Source organism: Arachis stenosperma, chromosome 3 (genome assembly GCF_014773155.1).
Source record: "Arachis stenosperma cultivar V10309 chromosome 3, arast.V10309.gnm1.PFL2, whole genome shotgun sequence".
Classification (NCBI taxonomy): domain Eukaryota; kingdom Viridiplantae; phylum Streptophyta; class Magnoliopsida; order Fabales; family Fabaceae; genus Arachis; species Arachis stenosperma.
The window spans coordinates 128,583,583-128,597,279 of record NC_080379.1 but is presented as its reverse complement, the minus strand read 5'-3'; the positions used below and the strand labels follow the sequence as shown (position 1 = coordinate 128,597,279).

The window sequence follows — 13,697 nt, the reverse complement described above, 5'->3', positions numbered from 1 at the left end:
CTACATTTCCATGGACTTCCAACATCTCCTAGGTCTTCAACCACTTCTTCCGGCTCAATTGTCTCAACTTCCTCCCCTTGTGACAATTCTTTCTTCAACTCCTTCTCCACCTTGAAGCTCCAAACTCACTCCCTCACTATGCTCCTTGATTGCTTATCCACATTCAACAATGGGAGTGCCTTGATCGCATAGGCTTAGGCGGGAGGAGACCATGTTGCGAACGGCTTCCGCCATGGTGGCAAGCACGACTTCTTTCTTCTTAAACTCCTATTATGTCTCTTCTTGCCTTTGGAAGTAAGAGCTAATATCTCTTTGTTGTGCTAGCTTGAAGGCATGGAGAGATTCATCTATTGGAGGTGGTGTGGGAAAAGCGGGTTCATTGTTTGGGAGAAAGGGCTCATAATTGGAAGGTGGTTCATCTTGGTAAGGATATGGAGATGGTGTATATGGAGGTGGTTCTTGGGAATAATTGTGTTGGAATGGTGGTGGTTCTATGTATGGTTCATATGGCTCATAAGGTGGTTGGTATGGTGGGTAAGGATTAGGGTCATAATGAGGTGTTTGGTGGTAGGAGGCTTGTGAGTATGATGGTTCAAAATTAGGTTGAGGAGGTGGTTCATAGGCATATGGTGGTGGTTGTTGACAACCACAATGAGGATCACCACATCCATTAGATAGGTATACATTAAGGGTGGAATTATACCTATAAGAAACTAGAGGTTGTTGTTGCCAAGAAGGGTGATCAATTCCTTAAGGCTCTTCTCATCTTTGATTGTTCCATCCTTGATGCATGTTGTCATTGTAGTTCCTATTTTCTACAACATAATTCAACCAAACTCATAGCAAAAGGAATGAGAATTCATAGTAGCAAGAGAGAATAAAAACAGAAACTAATAAGAAACAAGAGAAACAAAGTTTTACAACTAGCAAATAAAGCAAAAATCAAACTATTCACACATGAACAATAGCCAATAACATAACACCATTGCAATTCCCCGATAACGGCACCATAAATTTGATACAAGAATTATTGTAGGTCTAGAATTTCTCTTATAGAAAAGAATTACTTCGTTGTAAGCAAAGTTCTAAACCAACTAATAACTCTCAATCAAATTTAAAATATTTTGGTTGTCACAAGTACAAACCCCAATAAAAATTAATCGAAGTATTTAAACCTCGGGTCGTCTCACAAGGAATTGCAATGAAGTAATCAATTATTGGCTATGAAGGAACAAAGGGTATGATATATAAAAGGGACAAGAAAAATAAGTAACAAGAAAGTAAATAACAAGAACTAATAAAAGAAAGGAGAGAACTCTCGGCTAGACATAGGTAATTGAGATCACCATCCTTGTATACAAACCATACATTGATAATTATGAGGGACCAACCCATTAAGTCTACCTCTATACTTGAAGTATGTCAAATAGGCTTGATCAACATCAATCCATAAGTCCTAACCTAGCTACCAATTGACTTAGTAGTAGGTTAGAGTCAATGGTTATCAAATTGACCACTAAGGGTTCTCAAATCACCTATTCGATGAGACCCAATGACTCAAGATCACTCAATTCCCTTAGCCTAGGCCAAGAGTAAAGAAAACTACTCAAAAACTAGAGAAAATATTTTATCAAACACCTAGAGTGCAATAAAAATAAACATCACAAAATGCAACAATTAAAGAAACCCATAACTAACATAAGCAAGAAATCAATAATAACAATGCAGACAAACATAAAAGGGACATGAAAACATGAAATTACATTAAAGGAAAAATTAAATCAAACAAGATCTCATGAAACTAAGATTGGAAAAATAAGAAAATTAACAAGGAAAACTAAGAAGATTGAGATAATAGAACAATAAAATGTAAAAAGAATTGAAATAAAAACAAGAATTGAAAGTGGATCTAAGAGAATTTGGTCTAAACTACCCTAAATTCTAGAGAGAAGGGAGAGATTCTCTCTCTAGAATTCTACCTACAACATGATGAAAACTACACTATGGCTCCCCCCCATTCCCTTGCCATCCTTGGGTTTAAATGCATCAGAAATGAGTTGAATTTGGGCTTCAGCAGATCCAGAAATTGCCCCCAGCGTTTTCTGCTAAGTTGGTCACATGCTGCTTCCCACGCGTAAGCATGGTTCACGCGTAAGTGTTGCTTGGCAGATTTCTGCAAATCCTCATTTCTTCATGAATTCTTCATTTTGCATGCTTTTCTTTTTACTCCTTCCATCCAATCCTTGCCTTATGAACCTGAAATCACTCAACAAACATATCAAGGCATCGAATGGAATTAAGGTGAATTAAATTCATCAATTTAAAGGCCTAAAAAGCATGTCTTTACTCTTAAGCACAAATTAGGAGCAATTCAAAAAACCATGCTATTTCATTGAATAAATGTGAGAAAAGTTGATAAAATCCCCTAAATTTAACACAAGATAAATCACACAATTGGGGTTTATCATCTATATGATTATTATGCCTACCTGCTGTAATTATATTCTACTTGTGTTTGCTTTGTCTGTATTTTTGTTTGTTTGTGCTATGGAGTTTGGGAGAAATAGAGGAAAGTGAGAAGCTAAAGGATCAAGTTAGGTTTGAGTTAGAATTTTGAACCCTTGGCTACCCCACCTTGTTTATGGCTTATTTATGGTTATAAATAATAGGTTTAATATATTGTTGGATATTCTAGGATCGCCTTTACCTTTTCTGGTACATTATATGTTAGTTATGTGGGCATTGCTACCATGCTGAGAACCTTTGGTTCTCATTCCATACGTGTTGTTATTTTTCAGATGCAGGTTGAGAAGCACCACACTTTGTGTTCATACCCTGAACCAAGATATACGGTCCAGGTTGGACGAAGACAAAAGTGACCAACATCTTGTAAGGTTGGTCGTCACCAACCTCTTCCTAAAGAGCTCGGTCAAATTGCCATAGAGGCCTAAATAGGCCCAAAGCAGAGGATTATAGCCCACCTGAAGGTGGCTGGCCAAAAGATAAGTGATCTCACCCACAAAAGATAACATAAGATAAAAAACTTATCTCAAGGAAAGTCACCCCACACTACTATAAATATACTGGAGCACCCAGGTATAACTCATACTCCAATTCTACAAAAAACCTGCTTAAAGCCCATGCTAACTTAAGCTTCGGAGTCTCTTGCAGGTACCACCACCCTCCGGTGAATCACGAACCAGCAACACCTCAAGCTCCAACAAGTCGGACACGGCAGCTCCAATCACGCCAGAAGATCTCATCCGAGATCGACCTCATCGTTTCAGGTAACCCTCGGAACATTGGCATCGTTGCCAGGGAACCTGGAAGTCATCCCATCACCATGGCGAACAACCCTACCAACGATCTCAACTCAGGATTGGAAAAAGGAACGTCACTCAAGAACACGAATGCCACACCAAACTCTCCAAAGGATGCACACCAGTCCAAGGGAGACAAGCAGCCTCAGAACACTGAGATTTTAGATACCATTCATGAACAGCAGGATCACCTCAAACTGCTTGAATAAGAAGCTGAACGAAAGCGTAAAGCCGAGCAAGATCTTCGGAGAGAAACAAGGAGGCGTCGAGAATCGGAAGACAAGCTCCTCAAGCTCGAAGCTGATCTCAAAAATAAAACTACTCGATCCAACCGCGAAGATAGCTTCCATAAGGACCAAGACCCATTCACAAAGGAAATCATGAAAGTGAAAGTCCCAAAGGACTTCAAAGACCCTAACATGACCCCCTATGATGGTACGTTCGACCCGAGTAATCACCTCAACAACTTCAGGAGCCGGATGTACATCACAGATGCCTCAGATGCGACCCGTTGCAAAGCTTTCCCGACCACCTTAACCAAGACGACAATAAAGTGGTTTGACAGCTTACCACCAATGTCGATCACAAGCTTCGATGACCTCACCAAAAATTTCCTAGCCAAGTTCTCCATCCAGAAAGACAAAACCAAGCACGCTCTAAGCTTGCTAGGGATTAAACAAGGAGCTCGGGAAAGCCTCCGCGGTTACATGGAAAGATTCAATAAAGCATGTTTGGACATACAAAATCTTCCAACAAAAGCAGCCATCATGAGTCTCATCAATGGCCTACGGGAAGGACCCTTTAGTCACTCCATATCCAAAAAATACCCAACATCTCTCAACGAGGTTCAAGAACGGGCAAAAAAATACATTAATATGGAGGAGAACTCCCGATTAGGAGAAACCTCAAAGGCTCGATTCTCCTACCCACCTCGGGACAATGATAAAGAGTCTAGGAAGAAAGAAGACCAACCTACTAAGAAATCTAGAAAGTACCACAACTACACCCCTCTTTGGGTGTCCCTTGTGGATGTTTACCAGGAGATATGCAACACTGAGAATATCTCACCTCCTCGCCCGATTAAACATAAGAGAGGAGGAAGTTGGACAGAGTATTCCGAATACCACCGAATCTACGGGCATTCTACCAACGAGTGCTACGACCTAAAGAATGTCATAGAAAAATTGGCACGAGAAGGGAGACTAGATCGGTTATTAGCCAATAGAGCGGATGAACCAAAAAAGAGAAGAAGGGATGAAGAGGTCAGACGAGTTGAACGTCCCCCTCACACCCTTGAGAGACATGTTCACATGATAAATGGATGATTCGCAGGAGGAGGGATCTCTAAGTCATCCCGCAAAAGACACCTTAAATAGGTGTATCACGTCGGAGAATGGGACAGGTCACCCGACCTCCCCACTATTACCTTCACTCAAGAGGATGCCGCAGGCATCATACCGGGGCATGACGACCCCGTGGTCATTACCATCATACTCGCCAATGCCAATCTCCACCGAACGTTGGTAGACCAAGGAAGCTCCGTGGATATCCTATTCAAATCCGCCTTTGACAAGCTCGGTCTACAAGAGAAAGAGCTCAGAGCATATCCAAATACCTTGTTCGGACTCGGAGATTCCCCAATCTAGCCACTTGGGTACATCCCACTGCATACAACATTTGAAAAAGGAACACGGTCTAGAATGCTGAGCATAGAATACATCGTAGTCAACGTGAGCTCCTCATACAACGCCCTCATAGGTCAAACAACGCTAAATCAGCTCGCCGCGGTGGTCTCCACTCCACACCTATGCATGAAGTTCCCAACTACAGAAGGAATCACCACCATAAAGGGAGACCAAAAACTCGCGTGACGCTGTTACAATGAAAGTTTGAACCTTAAAGGCGACCCCAGAGGAAAAGAAACCAATACTATAGAAATCGGGGGAATCCAAGCTCACGAAGAACTCCGCCCTCAACCGGAAGATGAGACCGAAGAAGTTCAAATCGAAGACACTCAAGACAAAACAACAAATATAAAGGCGAAACTAAAAGGAGACCTAAAGGAGCTGCTAACAAAGCTCCTAAAGGATAATTCTGACCTCTTTGCATGGAAGGCCGCGGATATGCCTGGCATCGATCTTGGACTAGTGTGCCATAAACTAGCAGTATACCATAGATCTCGGTCAGTACAACAGAAACGAAGAAAGCTCAGCGTAGAAAGATCGCAAGCTGTAGAGGAACAGGTACAGACCTTGTTAAAGGCAAGGTTCATAAGGGAGGTAAAGTATCCATTATGGCTAGCCAATGTAGTATTGGTCAAAAAATTAAAATGGGAAGTGGCAGATGTGCACTGATTATGCCGACCTTAACAAAGCCTGCCCAAAAGATCCTTACACACTCCCGAACATAGACATACTAGTCGACGCTTCATCGGGATATAAGTACCTCTCCTTTATGGACGCTTACTCGGGATACAATCAAATCTCGATGTATCAACCCGACCAGGAGAAAACCTCGTTCCTAACCCCAAGAGCAAACTACTGCTACGTAGTCATGCCCTTCGGACTCAAGAACACAGGGGCTACATACCAAAGATTGATGAACAGAGTTTTTGCCAATCACATCGGGAAACTGATGAAGTTTTATATAGATGATATGCTGGTAAAGACACAAAGAAAGGAAACGTTATTATCTGACCTCACTGAAGTGTTCAATGCCGTAAGAAAGCATGGGATGAGACTCAACCCCACAAAGTGCACTTTTACGGTAGAAGCTGGCAAATTCTTGGGCTTCATGCTCACACAAAGGAGGATTGAAGCAAACTCGGATAAATTCCAGGCCATACTTAGCATGAAAAGCCCGACCTGTGTCAAAGAGGTCCAGCAGCTTAACGGAAGACTAGCAGCTCTGTCTAGATTCCTAGCTAGATCAGCCTTAAGATCTCTCCCTTTCTACGCAACACTAAGGAAAGGAAAGAGGTTTGAATGGACCCCAGAATGTGAACAAGCCTTCCAAGACTTCAAAACATTCTTGGGGTAACCACCTATCCTAACCCGACCCAGGGAAAGTGTAGAGCTAATCATATATCTCGCTGTAGAAAGTCGGGCGATAGCTTCAGCACTAGTCAGAGAAGACGAAAATGGGCAACAACCTATCTACTTCATCAATAAGAATCTGCGAGGGGCTGAACTAAACTATCAAAAGATAGAAAAGTTTGCCTATGTCCTTATACTTACTTCTCGACGACTCCGACCATACTTTCAGGCTCATACCATCAGAATACAGACCAACCAACCCATAAAAAGTATTCTACAGAAAATAGACCTAGCTAGAAGAATCCTACAATGGGCAGTTGGTTGTCCGAGTTTGACCTCAAGTATGAAGCTCGGATAGCCATCAAATCCCAATACCTGGCTAATTTCATCGTAGAGTACACCAACACCCTAGGAACCCCCACAGAGTGGAACCTTTATGTTGACGGCTCCTCAAACAAAGCCTGGAGTGGAGCCAGAGTAATCCTAGAAAGTAATCAAGGAACTCAACTCGAGCTCTTCTTAAGGTTCGAGTTTCCTGCCTCAAATAACAAAGCCGAGTATGAAGCTCTACTGGCTGGTTTGAAGCTGGCTAGAGAAGTAGGAGCTCAGAAGCTTACCATCTTCAGCGACTCACAAGTAGTCACCTTGCAAATAGAAGGGAGCTACCAGGCCAAGGATCCCACCATGAAGAAGTACCTAGACAAGACCAGGGAATAGCTCAGACAATTCACGGGATATGAGATCCGACAAATACCTCGAGAATAAAATGCTAGAGTTGATGCACTTTCGAAATTAGCCAGCACCAAACCAAGGGGCAACAATAGAAGCCTCATCCAAGAAACACTACAAAATACGTTAACCTCATAAGAAAAGAAGGTCTTAAGCATATTAGACCAGGATCAAGGGTGGATGACTCCCAAAATCAGTTACCTCAAGTCTGAAACACTCCCAACAAATAAAACGGAGGTAAAAAGGCTAGTACGAGAAGCACAATACTACACCATAGTACACGACATCCTATATAGGAGAGGAATCTCTACACCCCTCCTAAAAAGCGTCCCGACCTCCGCTACGAGGGAAGTTCTAGAGAAAGTCCACGGTGGCATGTGCGGCAACCACCTCGGGGCACGAGCTCTTTCCAAAAAGGTACTCCCAGCTGATTTTTACTGGCCGACCTTGCAAAAGGAAGCAACAGAGTTCGTCAAAACATGCCCCCCATGCCAGAACCATGCCAACCTTCATATCGCACCACCCGAGGAACTCAACTGTATCACTTCACCCGGACCATTTGCAAAGTGGGAGCTCGACCTCCTCGGACCATTCCCCTAGGGATCAGGGCAAGTTAAGTTCTTCATTGTAGGAATAGACTGACGAACGGATTTTCTATCGGTAAAGAAATTCACAAATATATTCACGTTGTAAGTATAGCTTCTAAACCAACAGAAAATCCTTTCATACAAATGTTTGGTTGTCACAAGTAACAAATCCAATAAAATTTATAAACTGAAATATTCAAACCTCGGGTCGTCTTCTCAAGGAATTGCAAAGAAGTATGATTTATTATTGATTATAGAAAATAGTATTTTGGATTTTGAAAGGGTTTTGAACAGGGAAAATAGATTGCAGGAATTTAATAAATTAACAACTAATAAAACTCTTGGTAAGGTGTAAAAACTGGAAGTCCTATCCTATTTATCCTTATCAATGGTGATGAGAATTATATTTTTTGCTACCACTAAGTCAACCTCTAACTATGAAGGTAAGTCAAGTGGGTAAATCAATTCAACTCCTAAAGTCCTAGTCAACTCCTGAGGAAAGACTAGAGTTATAGGAATCTAAATCAATCAGCAAAGATATTAATTATTAATCACGATGAGTTTGACAACTCAAGAGTTACCAATTAATCAACCAAAGCCAATAGTAAAAAATCTAAATTATAAATAAGGAAAAGCAATCATAAGTCTGAAATACCTCAAATTGTATTAATTAAGAAAATCATAACATGAATGGTCCATAAGCCAATTTGGAAAACTAAAATAAAATAATAGAATGAATAAAAGTAAAAGAGAAATTGAAGTAAAGGAACATTGAACCTGTGATGAAGAAGAAATAAATCCTAATCCTAATAGAAATCCTAATCCTAAATCCTAAATCCTAAGAGAGAGGAGAGAGCCTCTCTCTCTAAAAACTACATCTAAATTATGAAAAGTGAAATATGAGTGTATATTGTATGAAGTATTCCCCCACTTTATAGCCTCTAATCTGTATTTTCTGGGCCAAGAACTGGGTCAAAAACAGCCCAGAATTCGCTGGTTATAAAATCTGCCACGCTGGTTTTTTGTCACTGCGATGCGTCCACGTGGAGCACGCGTTCGCATTGCCTAGCTATACGGCCACTATAGCAAATTATATATCAAATCGAAGCCCCAGACATTAGCTTTTCAACACAACTGAAACCGTGTCATTTGGACCTCTGTAGCTCAAGTTATGACTGTTTGAGTGTGAAGAGGTCTGGCTGACAGCTTTGGCAATTCCTTTAATTTTTTGTATTCCTTCCACTTTTGCATGCTTTCTTTCCATCCTCTAAGCCATTCTTGCCCTGTAATCCCTGAAATCACTTAACACACATATCAAGGCATCGAATGGTAATAAGAGATGATTAAAATATATCAAAATTAAGACCAAAGAAGCATGTTTTCAATCATAGCACAAAATCAGGAAGGAGAATGTAAAACCATGCAAATCAAATGAATAAGTGGGCAAAGGCTTGATAAAAACCACTCAATTGAGCACAAGATAAACCATAAAATAGTGATTTATCAACCTCCCCACACTTAAACATTAGCATGTCCTCATGCTAAGCTCAAGAGAAGCTATTAAGGAGTGAAGAAGAATGATAGAGAGTATGCAATGCAACCTATCTATGTGAATGCAACTACATGCAAAATGTTTCTACCTACTTGGTAAAAAGTGAATAAGTTCTCCAAGACAAACATGAATCAAATTCCACTAATTTAAATCACACAATAAAAGACAAGTAAACTTGTAAGACGTTAGCTCATGAAAGTAGGGAACATAGAATCAAGCATTGAACCCTCACTGGTAGTGTATATCACTCTAATCGCTCAAGTGTCTAGGGTCAATCACTCTACTCTTCCCTAATCATGCTTTCTAAATCTTGTTCCTCATCTAACCAATCAACAAATATTTAGCATACTGATAAACCCCATTTTTAGGGTTTATCTTGTATTGAATTTAGAGCATTTCATCAACCTTTTGTCACATTTAGCCAAGGAATTAGCATGACTTTGTAATCTCTCTCGTATTTGCGCTTAAGTGTAAAAACATGTTTTTTAAGCCTTATTTTGATGAAGTCTAATTCCTCCTTAATTCCATAAGATGCCTTGATGTGTTTGCTAGTAATCTCAGGTTAAAATAGGCTAGTCATAGATCAAAGGAGCAAGGAAGGAAGCATGCAAGTGGAGAGAAGTATAAAAAGCCAAAGAAGTAACCTCAGCCAAGGACGCGCACGCGCACAAGGTGCTCGCACGCACATTGCAATATCGACCAGGGACGCGTACGCGTACTGTGCGCGTCCGCGCCGAAGGCCGCACATGATTTTTAAAGGAAACTCGTGCCCAGCGATTTCTGGGAAGTTGTGGGGCCCAGTGCAACCAACTTTGGCGCCAAAATGCATTAAAAGGACCAAGGATTGAAGGGGAAGGCATCTTTGAAGACTTAGCATCATTTTACACACATGAGGAATAGGATTAGTTAGTTTTAGAGAGAGAAGCTCTCACTTCTCTCTAGAATTAGGATTAGGTTTAGGTTAATTTCTCCTCTTAGATTTAGGTTTAATTCATGCTTTAATTCACTTCTCCTTTATCAATTCTTACTCTTCTCCTTTTCCTCTTTCTAGTTATGTGCTTTAATAATTGTAATTCCTTATTTTGTTTTGGATAGATTGTTGTTCCTTTGTTTTCTTTCAATAATGCAATATTGAGGTAATTCATGATAATTGTGATTTCCTTGATTGTTGTTGTTAATTCTTTGCATTCAATTGTTGTTAGAATTCATTTTTGTTGTAATTTGCTATACTTTTCTTTTGTACCTTCCAAGTGTTTGATTAAATGCTTGGAAGAATGTTAGAATAGAATTTTATGTTCTTGGCTTGAGAAGATAACTTAGGATTTCTTGAATTACTAGTGTCCAATTGATTGATAGTTGATAGCCATTGACTCTAGCCTTCATTAATCCAATTAGTGAAAAGCTAGGATTTATGGACTAGGATTGATATAACTCACTTGAATTTCCTTTGTTAATTGACTTAAGGATGACTAAGTGGGATTAATCCTTGCAACTACCATACTTGTGGCTAGTGATAATGATGAAGACCCTTGACAACCAAACCTTGCCAAGACCATTTTGTTAATAAAATTTCATTACCCTTTACTATTCATGTTTCTCATCTAAAACCCCAAAATAAACAAGTTCATAACCAATAACAAGAACACTACCCTGCAAGTTCTTTGAGAGACGACCCGAGGTTTAAATACTTCGGTTTATAGATTTTAGGGGTTTGTACTTGTGACAAACAAAATTTTTGTATGAAGGGATTATTGTTGGTTTAGAGACTATACTTTACAACGAGATTTCATTTGTGAAATTCTAAACCGTCAAAAAACCACTCATCAAAATGGTGCCGTTGCCGGGGACCTGCAATGGTGTTATGTTATTGGTTATTGTATATATGTGAATAGTGTGAATAGGCTTGTCTTTTGCTTGTTTTCTAGTTTTAGTTAGTTCTATTTTTATTTTTTTTCCATAATGAATTCTCACTTTGGCTATGAGTTTGGTTCTAATTGTGTTGTAGGAAATGTGGACTTTAATGGTAACATGTACCAAGGATGGAACACTCCAAGATGGGAGGAGCCTCAAGGAATTGATCACTCCTATTGGCAACAACCTCCGGATACTTATAGGTATAATTTCCACCCTAATACATGTCAATTCAATGGCTATGGTGAATCTTTTCATGACAATCAATCACCACCACCATATGCCTATGACTCCTATCCTCAACATGAACCTCCACCATACTCACAAGCCCTTCCTCACCAAGCACCTTCCTATGATCCATATCCACCATATCACCAATCACCCATACCATACCTTCGTGACCATCATGAGCAAGAACCTTTAGAACCACCACAACCCTATCAAGATTACTACCAAGAACCACCTCAATATACACCTTCTCCACAATTTTACCAAGAAGAACCACCTTCCTACCATGAACCCTTTCTCCAAAATAATGAACCTTCCTATTCACCCCAAGCCCCAACAGACGATCCTCTCACTTTGTTACTTCAAGGACAAGAGGCCATGAAGCGGGACACATTTGAGTTTGTGACCAATTTAACCAAGGTGGTGCACGCTTTAGCCCACCAATGTTTGAGTACCAAAGTTCTCCCCGTAGCCACATGTGAAAAGACTAAGGAAGAGCAAAGTATGGAGAAGATATCAGAGAATACGGTGAAAAAGGAATCGGTAGTAGTAATAGAACAATTGGAGAGACCCACGGTTATTAAAACAAAGAAGGAAATGGTTCAAGATCTAAGAGATGTGGAACCGTCACGTGAATTCCAACAACCTCTGGAGCATCTCAAAATTGAAGAATATGAGGAGGCTACTCATGAGATAGATTCAATCATGGAGGAATTTCTAGATACAATTTAATACCCCTCCATTGGGCATGAAATTGGAATACTAGAAGAGTGTGCACAACCACCCATACCGTTGGTAAACAATGAAGAAGAGAATAAACCGAAGGAGATCCACCAAGGAGAGAACGTTGGCACGGTGTATATTGAAATTGAAGAATATGAAGGGGTTGATCAAGAGATGGATTTACTCATCAATGAATTCCTATCCAAAATTGAATCATCTCCCATTGGGCGAGAAATCGAGGTCATTGAAGTCAACACCAAGCCAAGTGATAAAAAGGAAAAGGTTGAAATTGAAAAAAATTGTCAAGAGGTGGAATTACACAAAGAAGAGCACAAGGATGTAGACCTTGCATTGTCTAAGTGTGGGGAAGTCTCCCTTCCCAAGTCACCATCCAACACAATATTCGAGTGGGTAAAATCCTTATCTCTAAGCTTTATTTTCTCACTTGAATATGGTCTGATTGAAACAGATGGACAACATAGAGCTCTTTGTGAAATTAAAAGTAAGAACGAGTTGTGTAGTGGTTAGAAATTCGGTGTAAAGCTCACCAAAGTCAAAGCTTTAAGGTGTAGGGATTATGATGGGACAAGATTCACTTTGTATAGGTCTAGAAGGAAACATTGGTGGACTAAAGAGAATTCTACGTGTCAACCACACTTATGCCAACTACCCGTACAGAGAAATCATGAAACCCAACTCACGGATGAGTGTGAAGATAAGATATGGGATCCCGGTTCGCTATGTGAAGACCAACTATGGGAACTCATATCTTAGGTAGAACTCTACCCTAGATTGGTGAAGATGGTTGCAATTTCTGTCAACCATTCAAGAAGCAAAGATCCTTGGAGATTCAAGGATGAGTACAAACATAAGCCACCATGACAATGAGCTCTTCAAAATGTCCAACTTAAGGACTTAAACTAAAAGTGCTAGGTGGGAGACACCTCACTCTTTCCACTCTCTTTTAATTTTGTCTAATAAGTGATTTGAGTTGCCATTGTAGGTACATTTCATATAGATTTTTTTGCATAAATTGATTGTTAGCATAGTCACATGTATGTTGTGTTTAGTAGTAGATGAATAAAATCAAATAGCATTTTTTGTGAATTGTATGATAGTTGGATGAATAAAGAGTTGTGAGCATTATAGGGAGCACCTGGGCATATTTTTAGGCTTAGAGGGCAATTAAAAAAAAGGGGGGGAGAACGCGCGCGCACGACATACGCGCACGCGTCCATGAGCAGATGCACCATCACACTCTTTCCAGAGAGTTGGGCTTCTCTCATGCGAGCATTGAGCTCTTAGCCCAACTCACCTCACGCGGACGTGCACTTGCCGCGTACGCGTTTATATGCAAAAAGGGGGAAGCACGCGAGCGCACATATCGTGCTTGTGTGCCATTAAGATAAACTGTCAATGCACGTGGACGCACGCCTGCCGCGTACGCGCCACCTAGCTGATGCAACCATCCCATACATTCGTCCAGAGAGTTGGGCGAGCGCTGGGCCAGCACCATGCCTCCAGCCCAACTCCTTGCACGCGTGCGTGCACCATACGCACACGCGTCCCTACCAATTTTCACCATCCACGCATAAGCGCTCAAGGCGTGCAC

General features: G+C 40.6%; 1 protein-coding gene across 1 annotated transcript; it reads left to right on the top strand.

The window, feature by feature from the left end:
* Positions 1–3,700: 3,700 nt before the first annotated feature.
* On the top strand, positions 3,701–4,645 carry LOC130966682 (uncharacterized). The gene has a single exon (XM_057891504.1). The coding sequence runs from the start codon at positions 3,701–3,703 to the stop codon at positions 4,643–4,645; it is 945 nt and encodes a 314-aa protein (XP_057747487.1).
* Positions 4,646–13,697: the final 9,052 nt, after the last annotated feature.